At 43.6% G+C, this 15269-nt stretch overlaps 2 protein-coding genes across 9 annotated transcripts in view; one reads left to right on the plus strand and one right to left on the minus strand.

Annotated features, from left to right (window-relative positions):
* The first annotated feature begins 8813 nt into the window (after window positions 1–8813).
* On the plus strand, window positions 8814–10669 carry ppp1r17 (protein phosphatase 1 regulatory subunit 17). Of its 3 annotated transcripts, none has more exons than XM_014157557.2 (4): window positions 8814–9020; window positions 9454–9630; window positions 10038–10214; window positions 10484–10669. In XM_014157557.2, the coding sequence occupies exons 2-4, from the start codon at window positions 9552–9554 to the stop codon at window positions 10552–10554; spliced, it is 327 nt and encodes a 108-aa protein (XP_014013032.1). In that variant the 5' UTR covers window positions 8814–9020; window positions 9454–9551; the 3' UTR covers window positions 10555–10669. The 3 variants fall into 3 exon arrangements, with proteins under 3 accessions (XP_014013032.1, XP_014013033.1, XP_045558081.1); XM_014157558.2 differs by having other exon boundaries at window positions 9490–9630; XM_045702125.1 differs by lacking the exon at window positions 8814–9020 and having other exon boundaries at window positions 9181–9630.
* Window positions 10670–12164: 1495 nt separating this feature from the next.
* pde1ca (phosphodiesterase 1C, calmodulin-dependent a) overlaps window positions 12165–15269 on the minus strand; it is a 170195-nt gene continuing 167090 nt past the window's right edge. For all 6 annotated transcript variants that reach the window (XM_014157410.2, XM_045702122.1, XM_045702121.1 and 3 more), the window contains one exon: window positions 12165–14566. In XM_014157410.2, the coding sequence (XP_014012885.1) occupies window positions 14385–14566 (182 nt within the window). In that variant the 3' untranslated portion in view covers window positions 12165–14384. The remainder of the gene's footprint in view (window positions 14567–15269) is intronic.

Here is a 15269-nt window from a genome sequence, read left to right on the forward strand (position 1 = left end):
CGAGAGCATCCTGTCGGGCTGTATCACAGCCTGGTACGGCAACTGCACTTCCTTCAACCGCAAGGCTTTCGAGAGGGTGGTGCGGTCTGCACAACGCATCACCAGGGGCAAAATTCCTGCCCTCCATGACAGCTACAGCACCCGATGTCACAGGAAGGCCAAAAAGATCATCATGGACATCAACCACCCGAGCCACTACCTGTTCACACAGCTACCATCCAGAAGGCGAGGTCAGTACAGGTGCATGAAAGCTGGGACCGAGAGACTGAAAAACAGCTTCTATCTGAAGGCCATCAGACTGCTAAACAGCAATCACTAACTCCGAGTCTGCTGTCTACATTAAACCCAATCACTGGCCACTTTAATAAATGGATCACTAGTCACTTTATTCAATGTACTCTAAATAATGGCACTTTAATAATGTTCACATATCTTACATTACTCATATCACATGTACATACTGTATTTTATACCATCTATTGCACAATGCCTATGCCGCTCAGCCATCGCTCATCCATATACTTATATGTACATATTTTCATTCACCCCTTTAGATTTGTGTATATTAGGTAGTTGTTGGGGAATTCTTAGATTACTTGTTAGATATTACTGCACTGTTGGAACTAGAAGCACAAGCATTTCGCTACACTCACATTAACATCTGCTAACCATGTGTATGTGACAAATAAAATTTGATTTGTACACACTTCCTGGAAGCTGAAATACGACTCAAACTCACCCTCTGGCTTAAAAACAGAAGTCTAAACTCTAGTGGTACTGTACCTCAATGTATATTAGTTGAGTGGTAAGAAACGGAAGGAGAAAAAAACAAGGTGTTTTCGACAAACCCACTCCTTTCCACACTTGCACTTCTTTCCTTTCGATGCACCCACACTCCGGTAACCATATTGGTATGTATGGTGTTAATTCAGATTCAAAAGTTGAACAGCTGCAATATGGCGCCCGTGCCTAAAATTAAACATAATTGCGGGAGCAAACAATTGAGAGAAGAACTGTGGTCGAGTGAGCAGAGGACGGTGACGCGAGTGCAGGCTAGCGCGGTGCGGGCAAATTAAACTTGAGAGCTTGCAAGTGTGAATGAGCGAGCAGAACTGCATTTCTGCATCTAGTAAATATTTTTGAGAGCAGAGATTTTTGTTCACCTGAAGAAATACTTAGTACATGTCAAGACTCAGAAATGGCTGCACTCACAAATACGCTGCGTCCCCACATCGATGTCTTTTAGACCACAGCAAATCCATGTTGCTCTTGCAACTGCTTACTATACTTTTATAACAGGGGGAAATTCTAGCCAATAAACATAGTATGTAGCAGTCTACTGAAATTTTTGGACCAATCAGGGCTTGACTGCTCTCTAACGTAATGTTTGACCATACAGTGAAAGGTGAACGATGGCTGACAAAAAGAGAAGTTCGATAGGCATAGTTTCACTACTGTAAAACTATCACACATATTCAGTATTGAATCATCTTTCTAACTAATAGACAGCAGCTTTGGCTTTAGTTAAACCACATGGCTAAACGTTAGTTCGCTAGCAAACGTCAGCAAGCTAGCTTCCTTGCTAGACCAAATAACTACCTACTTCAATTTCAATATTGAAATCATAGTTGATTAGCTAGCTAGTTGGATAGCTAGTTTCTCTACTTAAAAACTATCAAACTTACCTCTATTTTTGTCAGCCATTGTTCACCTTCACCGTCCCCTCATCTCTATGGTCCAACATTTGGTTAGAAACCAGTCAAGCCATGATTGGTCCAAAAACATAACAAATTGTGTTTCAGTGGACTGCTACAGGCTATGTTCATTGGCTAGAATTACCCCGTTATTAAATGATTATTGTAAGCAGTTGCGAGACCAAAATGGATTTTGGAGAGCAACTGAAAAATTGGTTTCAGAGGGAGAAAATACACCTGTGTGGGGACCCGGCGTATTTGTGAGTGCAGTAATTTCTGAGTCTTGACATGTATTTCTTCAGGCGAATGAAAATCTCTGCTCTCAAATTAATTTACTGGATGCGAAAATGCAGTTCTGCTCGCTTAGTCACACCTGCAATCTCTCAAATTTAATTTGCACACACCATGCTGTCCTGCACTCGTGCCATCCGTCCTCTGCTAGCTCGACCACAGTTCTTCTCTCCCGACTCAAGTGTTTTCTCCTGCAAAAATGTTTTTTTTTTCTTGCTCACAAGCACCATCTTGCGCCCATTCAACTTTTTAGTCGGACTTGACACCATAGGGATGCAGCTACCCTCTTCTCCCAGAAAGATGCCCGAGTTTAAGACTTGGAATTCCGAGTTGGACGACTGTTCAAAACAATTTTTCCTAGTTGGAGCTTGTTTTTTTCTTCCCGATTTCCTGGTTGTCTTGAACGCACTGAAGTCGGAAATTTCCTGGTTCCCATTTTTTTGGAATGCGACATTCATTCATTGCCATGATCATTGATCTCCTGAAGAAACTAGCTATCACTTTTCCTTTCTTTCTGCGCTCCCAAATGTTTTGATATACTGATAGTTACCAAGTGATTAGCTAGCTAGCCATTCCGATGTGAAGTATGCTTCTCCAATAGAAATCCCCGCTCACGCTTGTAGGTGATGTCATGGCAACGCTGGCTAGCTAAGCTTATGCGCAGAAAAATAACGGTCTCTCGTGCGGAACTGCGCATGTGCAGGCCGTCAAACCAAATGCACACCTTTGATATAAAGTTGTTTTTGACGAAAATGAAAATGTCATTTTGTCACTTTCACAAGGTTGGAGTAATAACATGCTTAAAACAACTTAAGACATTGGCTCGAATCTAGGTTGTGCCTTTAGATTTCGAGAAGAATGAACAACTACTGCTCCGCAAGCTGTCAAGTCTACTCCCGCTCCCCCACTCCAGCGCTCGATGTCGCCGGTTTACTAACAACAAGGTCTTGGCAATCCATCATGATCCACACCTGGTAACCCTCATTACACTCACCTGCGCCTCATCATGAGGCACACCTGGACTTCATCACTACCCTGATTACTTCCCTTTTATCTAGCACTCCCTAGCATCACTCTTCAGGCAGTATTGGTTTAGTTTTCATGTCCAGACGCTTCTCTTGTTTTGTATCGCTCCATGTTTGTTATTATTAAACTCACCATCTGCACCTGCTTCTACATTTACAGAATACTGCCTCAGCAATGATGGAAGCAGCAGAGGATTACACCATCTTCCAGATGGTCGAGGAACTGATTAATCTACTCCATCAATACCACGACCAGCTGGCTCTACAATGTACGATCATGGAGGTCCTCCGCGTTCGCCACTGCCAGTGAGGTTCTCCATACTTCTGACGGAAGGCCTCCTACCATGGGTTGTCACAGTGAGCCAGTCCCCTAGCCTACCCAGCCTTCCATCAAAGTCAGTGATGCCTGACTTTCCCTTCCGGAGAAGTATGACGGTACTCCATTGAAATGCTGTGACTTCCTCCTCCAGTGCTCCCTCTATTTCGCCTATCAGACGGGAGCTCCCACCCACCACCGAGAGGTCCAAGGTTGCCACTGTAATTTCCCTGCTGACCGGACGGGCGTTGGAGTGGGCTACGGCCGTCTGGGAGAGGATGAGTTGGATGCCAATGAGAGGTTCATGGCTCTGTTCAGGGAGGTCTTTGACTATCCTCCAGATGGCAGAGAGGGAGGTGGGCAACTTTTTCAACTGCAGCAGGGTGCCCAGACCGCTGCGGAGTATGCCCTTACCTTTCGGACTGTGGCAGCCTCCTGCGGATGAAATGAGCCAGAGCGCCGCACTCTATTCCGCAGTGGACTGCGCAAGGAGGTCCAGATGGAGTTGGCATGTCGATATGACAACCTAGCCTTGGACGCTCTCATCTCGATGGCCATCCCTCCTTTGGCTGTCCTGAAGCAGAGGCCATGCACCTCTCTGCGGTAGAGCGGCGTTGCCAGAGACAGCTGGGGCTCCGTTCCTATTGCGGCCAGGAGGGGCTTCAGCGGTGCCGGTGCGTCCTAACCCGGGGTCCACTAGAGCAGAGGGGTAGCCCAGTGACCTTCCTTCTCCCAGGCTAGGAGTGAGTATTCCATCATCACTTTCCGCCAAACCCTTTCTGGTGTCAATTTCGCTGGCTATGCCTTATCTGTTGTCTCTATAGCTCTAGTGGACTCCGGTGCTGCTGGGAACTTCATCAACCCGGCCCTCTCCACCTCGCTGAACCTAACTTCGTACCTGCTCTGGTCTCCTTTTCCTGTCCAAGCTCTGGATATGCAATGTGGTAAACCGTGGGGTGTTGGGTTAAGTGCACAGAGATTAATACAGAAACAGGGAGGCTCTAGTCAGAAACCACGACTTTACTAGACAACAAAATAAACGTAGCATCAAAATAATGTAGGTTTGGCTCAGCCCTTCTCAGATTCTGCTCCGTGTCTGTCTCTCCTCACGGTGTGCCACGGTGCTCCTGCACGGCTGGTTGGCACTCTCCCCTAATTACCTCTACTTGGAGCCATCAGCGTCGGGGTGCCCAGCCTGTGTACTCCCAGCAGAGGGAGCCAACGTTGCAGCACGTACCTCCCCTTTATCACCAACCCCCGGGGCAGACCTCCCGGGGTACCACAGCGACCATTGGGATCCGGCACAATTATTCACATCACAGCACCCCTCACCGTGGGACCCAAGCACCAGGACACCCTTCCCTACTTTATCAATGCCGCACTCATACACAAAGTCATCCTCGGCCTCCCATGGCTCAAACTCCATAATCCCACCATCTCCTGGTCAAAGGTGAGAATCATCGCCTGGGGACCAGGATGCCGGAGGAACTGCTTTCCCACACCCTGTAGTTCAACATCGGTGGAGGGTCCTGTGAGTGCCCTCCAGCCCATCAAGCGATCCTCACATATCATTGGCCCCGTGTTTAGGGATGTTGACATCCGCCAGACTCTGGCGAGGTAACCCGCTCCTGCCCTCTAGAGTGCATCTACATCTCCACGGGGCGAGCGATCGGCTGTTGACCTGGGCGCACACATCCCTTGCTGTTGACCTGGGCACACGCAGGTATCACCTGCACCATCTAATCCCTCTCCGATAAATACTGGTAGCCCACCTTGGTGCAGGACGTTGTCCACTATGTCAACTCATGTTCGGTATGTACTCAATCCAAATCTCACCGACTTGCTCCAGCAGGTAAACTACTCCACCTTCCCCTCCATCAGTGGCCTTGGTCACATCTGTCCATAGACTTTGTAACATATCTCCCCCTTTCTGATGGTTTTACGACTATTCGGATTGTTGACAGATTCTCAAAATCTTGCCGTTTTATCCCTCTCTGGTCTACCTCCCACTCTCCAGGTCGCTGAGGCACTATTCTAGCACAATTCTTCTGGTACTATGGCCTTCCGGAGGACATTGTTTCCGACCGTGGTCCCCAATTCACGTTGCGGGTCTGGAAAGCCTTTATGGAGAAGCTGGGGGCCACGGTCAGCCTCGCATTCGGGTACCGGCCTCAGTCTAACGGGCAGATGGAGAAGAACAACCAGAAGCTGTGGAGGTTCCTAAGGAGTCACTGCCAGGACCGGCAGGCTGAGTGGGAACCCACTTTGTCACTCGTCCACTGGGCTGACTCCCTTACAGTGCATCCTGGGATATCAGCTGGCCCTGGCTCTGTGGACTCCGAGCCAGACCGAGGCCCCTGCAGTTGACGAGTGGTACCAGTGGTGGTATGGAACGCCACCCACCTGAGGCTCCAGCATGCCTTCTGCCGTCAGAACGATCAGGCAGACTGCCACCCCTCCCCCTCCTGGACTTCTGACGTCATGGGGGTTGGCTCCCGTATCTGGTGGACTGGGAGAGGTACGGTCCAGAGGAGTGGTGTTGGGTTCCAGTGGATGACTTTCTAGATCCCAACATCATCCGAGATATCTCCCTTCGTTGTCCGGACTGACCCGCTCCTCGCCCTTGTGGCCTTCTCCCTGGCCCGTGTAGTCCTGCGGCTGGAGCTGCACATTGGTGGGAAAGGGGGTGGGGGAGAAGTCACGTCTAATCCCACTCTGGCGCTCGCCGTCGCCGGTTTACTAACCACCGGTACTGGCAACCCATCAAGACGCACACCTGGCAACCCTCATTACACACACCTGCGCCTCATGAAGCACACGTGGACTTCATCACTACACTTAATTACTTCTCATTTACCTAGCACTCCCTAGCATCAGGCAGTATTGGTTATGTTGTCATGTCCAGATGCTTCTCTTGTTTTGTAACTCTCCATGTTCGTTATTATTAAACTCACCATATGCACCTGCTTCCTGGGTCTATGGTACACACGTGTTCCCGGAAGTCTCGCGATGTTGCGCCTCAGGGTTTAAAAACTCTATAATAGGGTTTAGAGAGAAACACAGAAAATAAGGTTCTGAGGTTAACACCAATCTTAGGAGATGTTTTGTTTCATGAGAGAATATCAGTCAGTTAACCTGACCTTTATGAATTATGAAGCCTTTATGTGCTTTTTTTATTATTACATAAATGGTTCAATATTCAAAAAGTGGCGTTAGCTGATGACGATTATCTGATTGAACAAACCGTATAAAATCTCCTAAGCCCGTGTTTACCACAGACTGTATTTTCGGCATTTATCCAAAAACGCCATTCATTTCTACATAGGCTTTGTTCAACGAACCATGGTGGAGTTAATGCCTACAAAAAGACGCAATTACTATGTCTCTCTATAGGACGATTTAAAAAAAAAAAAAAAAAAAAAAATATTGTTGGGCTAGACGTAATCTAATTTTACTGTAGTAATGGTGCAAGAATGACTTTAACAAATCTGTGTTTTTCTAGGGAACTCAGAAACAATCGTACAGCAAAGCCTTATCATTACTATTATCTGGGGGATTTTTCTTCATAGTCGCACAGTGCTTGATACTAGAGAAGAAAATGCCATGTGACAAAAACACATCAACAACTCAGTCTCCCATCAGACTTCAAAGGGCCCCGCCTGATTGAAACATGAGTGGTTTGTGATAAGCAGACAACACAGGTTATGTAATTAATTTATTAGAAATAGAATAGGCTTCTATGCTCTCAGCAACTTGGTAATGTAGTCAATGGTATCCCCTATAGAAGGATTATGTTGGGTCATGTTGCACTACCTACCATTTGTGTTTCATAACTGGGCAACTATGTCAGATAAATGTCCATAACTTTTTTAGATTTAGTTACAAATAAGCAGAAGTTCAATCAACCAATGATATTTTACAGAGAAATAATTAAGACTTTCAGCATGCTTATAGGGAAGGGCACTCAACATGCTCGGCACTGACACAAATTACTGGTGATTGGCTGAAAGACATTGATTATTAGAAGATTGTAGGAGCTGTTTCGTTAGATTTCATTACAGTTATTGATATCATTGATCATAACCCATTACTGAAAAAACATAGGTGTTATGGATTTACATGTTCTTTATCATGGATTGAGAGTTCCCTATCTAATTGAACACAGAGTATTTTTTTTTAATGGAAGCCTCTCTAAAGCAAATTCAGTTGAGTGTGGTGTACCACAGGGCAGCTGACTTGAGCCATTATAGTTTTATGTGTTTACTAATGAACTTCCACTGACCTTAAGTAAAGCTTGTGAGTCTATGTGCGCTGACTCAACTGTATACATGTCAGCTACAACAGTAATATAAATAATTGACACCTTTAACATAGAGATCCAGACAGTTTTAGAATGGGTAACTAGCAGTAGGCTGGTGTTAAACTAAAAGCATTGTTTTTGGGACAAATCACTCACACAACCCTAAACCTCATGTGCACACATTTGTTTACATCCCTGTTAGTGAGCATTTCTCCTTTGCCAAGATAACCCATCCACTTGCTGGATGTGTATAAATTGCATATATATATTTTTTTTTTTTGTGAATATTTGTATTGTATTTATCATTGTATTATGTAGTGTTATGTATTTTCTTTGTTGTGTTTTGGCAGCAGCTAATTGGGGATCCAAATAAAATACTAAATACAAACATTAAAGCACTGTTGCAGATATTTAGTTGAAACCTGGGTGAAATTGAGAACTATTATGTACATTTAATCAAAAAGCCACGAAGGTATTGTAAAATAAAGTTGACTAAAACAATCAAATTGAATAGTTTAGCGCTGTGAAATTAGACACTGGATATTAGTCATATCACATGTAATATTGTGCCCAGGGGAAATATCACTGTGATCTCATATTGAAAGAAAATATCATGGGATGACAGAGCAGATAGAGCGGATATCAATTACCAAAAGCAGGGGATGGTTGAACGGGTAGCGTAAGCTTACTCCATGACATCTAGGATTTTCCTTTAACCTATCTGCTCTCCATTGGGGTGGCAGGTAGCCTAGTAGTTAAAGCCTTGGGCCAGTAACCGAAAGGTTGGTGGATCGAATTCCTGAGCTGACGAGGTAAAAATGTGTCTTTCTGCCCCTGAACAAGGCAGTTAACTGTTCCTAGGCTGTCATTGTAAATAAGAATTTGTTCTTAAAATTGACTTGCCTGGTTAAATAAAAAATCTGCTCTTCATTTAACCTATCTGCCCTTCCACCTATCCATGTCATCCTTTTTTATTCTCCTAATTTTCGCTTTCCTCTTATTTTGTCTCATTCTTTCCACTGCCACTGTCCTGTCTCCTATTCCTCTCTCCGTTTCTTCTTCTCTCTGTCTACTTCCCCTCTCTTCCGTCCACCTTCTTCCTCCTCCCTTGCTCTCCTACATAGAGCCCCCCCCCCACGGGCACTGCTGCTGTCACTGAACCTGTTGAAGTTCGCTAATTAAGATCCCATTCAAATTCATCATACCATTTGGACAGCGGTCCAGCAGACACAGGATAAGAGGACTCCTGTCACCGTGACAACGGGCGCTAATGGAGACGGTGGACTGGGCGGATGGATGGTGATGATGCTCCTCCTCCGAGCTACTTAACACCATGGCTTTGATCTGGCCTGGCACTCACTCCTTCTGTCCTGTCTGCTCACTGCACAGCTGAGGTAAGATATACACTCTACATCTCTATCTGTCGCTCTCTATATCTCTGTCTCTGTCTGTCTGTCTTATATATATCTATATATCTGTCTATTCTGTGTTTATTACTCTCTCCTCCGAATGGCATTATCATTGCTTTGTAGCGCTTGTGAAAAGTTTTAGTGAGTCTCTTATAACGTTACAGATGTATTTATGCAATTGTGATTTCTATTCATGTTTCTAATTGGCAAGGAGATTTACGGCAGTTTACCAATTTATCCACTTGCAACAGTCAGTTGAACTAGAGCAAAACACAGCATTAACAGAAAGAGGTTTTATCAGTCAAAATCAACTTTTAACTGAGTCATTGAAAGCTAGACAATCTCAGACTACAGTTTCCCTGATGTGTTGAAGTCCCTTATTGACATGAGCATAAATAATGGATATATGTGGGTCCAGACTGAGACTGGGCTGTGTTATCTGATCTGGGTCCAGACTGGGAGAAAGAGGATAAACGAGAGAGAGAGAGAGAGAGAGAGAGAGAAGAGGAGGAGAAGATGTCTACAGGCTGTGGCTGTGTGAGGTCGCCCCCGGAGACAGCGGAACACAGACTGACGGGTGGACAGGAGCACCACTGTGAGTATCTGAGAGACAGAGGGGAGGGGGAGGGAAACAGAAAGAGAAAAGGAGAGGGAGAGAGAGCAGATCTCCACTGGGACCAACCAACACAGTGACAGATGGTAAGACAGCAGCCAGGTCTGCTTACTGTCACACAATGCCTCTGTGTATTCGTGATGGGGATTACGTATGTGTAGATTCACACACGCACGCATGCACGCACGCACACACTATGAAATACCACCACTTTACACGACCACATACTGCATTATATCTGTATGGAATCGAATACGTAATACTATTCTTTGAAACCACAAGTTTCCGTGCCATTTCTGTGATTAACTTATCAATAGCAACAAACAACACATATCTCAAAGTTACTGTAGAAATATTAATAACATGTATGTTATATTTCTGTGTAACAGATCAGCTGGTGGAGCCTGTGAGGACCCTGCTAGAGGAGGGGACAGGGATGACCAGAGCTGTGCAGGGGAAACACTGTCCTGAGGCAGTGCATCCCGAGGAGCAGCCAGATGAGCAGGAAGTGAAGAAACCACGCAGGAAAGACACGCCCGTCCTCAACACTCCTCCACTCATACGAGGTCAGTCTCACTCTCTAGTTGTTACTGTTAGAGCCAAAATGTGACTTGAAGTAAACTGCAAAATAGTGGTTTGGCTTAATATGTTGATGTAATGTACAGTAGCAAGATGTGTAAGTAACCTCTATGCTTAAATCATGGACAGTAATGTATTTAGAAGGGTGACATTCTGTACATTGTGGACTTATAAATTGATGTTGGTGTCATAACAGATTCTCAGTATGAATCTTTTCCCATTATTTTTTATGTGTTGCGTCACTTGCCTTCATCAGGTGTGAGGATGGGGAAAGGAGAGAAGAGAATGATTCACATGGAGGATGAAGAGAAGGATGGAAAGAACTAGAAGTCATTGGAGGAGAGTTTCTTGCCTACATTTTTTGTTGTTGACATTGTTGTTTTCAGTTGTCATATTACTAATATGTAGCCTATACCTGTTTATTAAAAGTAGTTCTACACTGTGTGGCAGTTATCTTTCATTTACAAACAAGGTATAAAGATGTTGATGTCAATGCATGCATTCAATGTAATATACTGTATCTTGCCAAAGGTTGCACTGTGGCCATTACAATGTAGAAAAAAGCACATCTTATGGAAGATGCCAAAACGTTGGCGAAAACAATAGAATGCAAAGTCAAAGTTACTGGTTTCCATCTGTGGCAAAGTTTCCCTAAATGGTTATGACAAATCCAGCTCCAGAACCAGCCTAGCCAGCTGGCTATTCTTTTGAATATGGTGTAGTTAAAAAAACAGCAACAACAGATGATATTAGCTAGCTAGATAAGGTTAGCAAGATAGCTAGCTAAGGTTAGCATGCTAGCTAAGGTTAGCATGCTAGCTATCTACACTGACAGCTGTCAGTTCCCTATTTGTGGATGTTTCTCCAGTCCACGTCGAAATCACCATGACGTTCTTTCCCACCCCCAATTCTTAAACATGTATAAGTAGCCTGCCTCATTCATCAGAAGTGCAACCTAAACAAGCCTTCTTGCTCTAGGGCAGAGAGGAAGAGGCAAAGCGAGAGGTTTTAATCTGCCCAAATCTGTTTACGTAAATAAGCCCAGGAACTGAATAACTTTAGTATGGAAGTCAAGAGTATCAAATTTGGACAGCAAAAAATGTCACTGCTAATTTACAACAAGAGGCTTACTTGATCTAATAGAAGTTTCATAATGGTTAGGTTGTTACGAATGCACTGATGTAAGTGGATGCATGTGGGATTTAGGCCACTTTGAACATTTTTTGTTAATATCAGAGTTGTGCTTGTTGTCATAGAGATACAGTATATAGAGGACTCATTATGGATCTAGCCGTTTTAGCATGGACATTGCCATTGAGGACTTCCACAATTTTAAAATAGTCAACTGGGTCGGTATTCCGAGCCAGAGAAATCAGCTAATGAAGAAGAAAATGTACTACTTTAAAATAGAGAGAGCCTCAATGGTGCTGCCCATGCTGTCCCAGATGCTATAAAGGCACAGATGCAAAGACGAGTCCTCTATATACCTCTATGACCTATTGTTCACGTGCGTATCTGACCTCTCATTGGCTAGAATGGTCCCATCTGATCTCTCCTCCTCCCACATGTGTTCCATCTTTGAGGACATACATTTCCATTGTTAGAGCGATCACTTGACTGTCTTGTCAATATAATAGACAATATTTGTCTAGGGCAGGAATTACATCTGGTGGGTGCCTTTAAAGCTAGACTAACAGGGGAGGTTTCTTCCATACAGACTAGTGGCGGCTGGTGGGAGGAGCTACCGGATGACAGGCTCATTGTAATGGCTGGAATGGAGTAAATGGAACAAAGTCAAACATGTGGTTTCCTTATGTTTGATGTGTTAGATACCATTCCATTGATTTCGTTCCCGCTATTACAATGAGCCTGTCCTCCTATAGCTCCAGCTCGTCCCACCAGCCGTCACTGATACAGACACAGAGACAGCAACATGATTGGACAATAGAACTCACAGGGCTGAGCTTGCTTTATACAGATTTGCATCGTGTTGGCTTGCGCTATTCAATTGTAGGCCCAATAAAATAGTTACTCACAGTCTATGTCAGCTACTATGTTTATTGATTAATTCCAGTTAATATTTATTTGGGGAAAAAGTCTAGGTAGCCTAGTCAGCCCAAGTTTGAATATTTACCAAATTTCATCTCATTAACATTTCTTTGTAACACAAACAAATGAGCTATAAATAGACAATATTCCCACTTAGTTTACCCTGGCCAGAGAGACAGGGCATAGTAGACGGTATGCAGTTGGTGTTGTTAGTAGCCTACATTTGATCAGACTGCAACACAGCATGCATGCAACACAGCATGTCAGATCGCTAATGTTTAGGTATAGGCCGCTACAACATTTTTGTAAAGAGTTTTTGCTTGTGTCTGTCGGGTGTGATGCATTATCCCCTTTGCTAAATAAATACCGGAGGAAAGTGGAGAGTGCCTTAAGCTTTGTGCCTGACCTGCGCGACCTTGCGATTTCCGTGAATCTTATTGGTCAAGACAGGCACGCAGCACTCCGATGTGAAGGACAAATTGTGCATGAGTAGACAAACCATGAAGCAAAAATCTGTCAACAAAACAGCACTTTGTCCCTATTTTGTCAATATTAACCTAAATGAAAAGTGATGGGGTGTTGCGCTCCCTGATTTAAAAGTGCTGGGGCAAATGCCAGCTCACCACATGTTTTGTGGCAGCCCTGGTCCTTATTGCTATTAGCCCATAGAGACGCATTGACGGATAAATGAAAAGGAAATGTGTTTTGAAGTGTCTGTCTTATATCAGAGAGATATAAGAAAGCTCAGGATAAATTATTTTATGTGGAAATGCCCTATTGACTTCAATTCATTTTTTGGCTCTGAACTGGGTTCCCTTGTGAGGCTTGTACGTGTTTGTAATAGTCTCAGCTTTCAATGGTGGGGTAGCCCAAACAGTTCGGACACTACAGACAGAAGTTGGCACATTGTGGTACCAACTTCAGACAAGTCCCGTGAAGCTTGTGTGGGTCTTAGAGCAAAACAGAGAACACAGGTCTAGTTTTGATTTACAAATAACCTGAATTCTATATGAAATCCACAAAGAATTTCACCATGTCATTGGATTTTAGGTTTCCTTATGTTGATTTACTTTTTTTCAAATCCAATCAGTCTTCCACATTGATTCAACGTCAACACATTGAATTTTTGTTGCTGAAATAACTTGGAAACAACGTTGGTTCAGCAAGTTTTTGCCCAGTGGGCATCATCATTTTTTTTGAGTGTCTCAGATTTCCATAGTGGTGTACATTCGTTTCTAGCCCAAACCGTTTGGACTCTGCAGACGTTTCCATTAAAAGACAGATTTCCGGGACGTCACCTGGTCTGATAAACACTACTGTAGCTCTGCCACCCTCCACCGCAGAAGCGGAAGGCCAACATCAGTGGATGTGGTGGATTGAGACGCGCCCATGCTAAAAAACTGATTTATCTAGCTTAAACAGAGATTGTGACGGGATTGTTTTATTATGCTAATTCGATTTTTGTGCGGCCCTCAACTCTAGTTAATCTATGTCACTTTTGTATTCACATGGCTCATGCCCAGGAGGCAGCCCGGTTCCAAATAGATTGCAATCAATGCTAACCCGGTTCACCCAGGGGGCCGGGGCATGCCCGGGGCATTAATCAAATCCCCTCATTGGCACATCCCCGTATGGCAATGGCTTATTTGCATATAGGCTGACTGTAGCTCAGATTGGTTATGGTGCACAGGTCTGTGTAGAGTCTGGGCCTCGACAAGACTGCCACGTTTTTATTATTTTTCATTTACAGTGGAGTAAAATTTGCCCAAATTTTCACAAATACCCGACTCAACGTCATTCCCAAACATGAAAACGTGAAAAATGCTTATTGTCACAAAATGTCAAAACAAATGCGCCATATTCTTCCAGAGGGGGTGTAGATAAACATATTTTAACAAGATTGAATGGGTCTAAAACACTGTCAGTTACTCTTTAACTACTATATATAAAATCATAATTTAATAATCTATTGTCTGGGTACAGCTTTGCCTTGTTGTCACCAGTATAAGTATAAGTGAGAACAACGTGGGTTGCAATGTCTACAGATGTCATTTCCCGTGAGGTCACTTCCTGTGAGGTCTCTGCCTCTGAGGTCACTTCTTGTGATGTCACTTACTCCGGCGCAGGGAGATGCCCTGAAGCTTCCTGACTCTGCTCCTGGGGTCGATGGGCCTGCCCTCGGTTCTCTCCCTCTCTTTCTCTCTGGAGGGTAGTGCCAGGTGAGAGTTGGCACAGTAGCTCGGTCTCTTGTAGTAGCGAATCAGGTCATAGCCCTCCGAGCCTGACAAGTCTGCAAGAGAAAAGGTCACCATGTCAGTTGTCAGGGAAAAACCATCGTCAGTGTTTTTATTTTGTTTATCTTTTAAAAAAATGTTTTATACATGGTCACATCTCTATCCTCATATGCAGATACAGTATATGTGTATGTGGTGCAAACCTGGGTTAAAATACTATTTAAGGTATTTCAATTACTTTCAAGTATTTTTTTTTAAGACAAGTAGTTGAATACTGGAATGTGTTTGGAAATACACTTGGAAAGTATTTGAAAATACTCAAAAACACTGACTCAAATACACTCCCAAGTATTTGAAACCCAGACATTTGAAAATAGTAATTGAAATAATTAATTGAAAATACTTTCAAATAGGAGGCTATTTATAGGAAATTATTTGAAAATACTTTCAAATATTTCCAATATAAGCAGTTGATTCAGGCCACATTATTTGAAAATACTCAAAAACACAGAAAATAATTTGTTAAAAAACAAATAACGAAATACAAATGTATTTGAACCCAGATCTGATGTGGTGCTATCTATTGTTTATTATATTATTTTGTAAACCATTGTTGGGTACTTTTATGGGTTATTCTGTTATAGGTAGTCTGGTGTTAGACCTCACACATACAGTACTGACAATACAAACATTTTGTGTGCTTACTACATAATAGGTTTTACAAAAAGTTTTAAACTGGACACAATGAAGACACTGAGT

The sequence above is a fragment of the Salmo salar genome, chromosome ssa19, assembly GCF_905237065.1.
Source record: "Salmo salar chromosome ssa19, Ssal_v3.1, whole genome shotgun sequence".
NCBI classification, from domain to species: domain Eukaryota; kingdom Metazoa; phylum Chordata; class Actinopteri; order Salmoniformes; family Salmonidae; genus Salmo; species Salmo salar.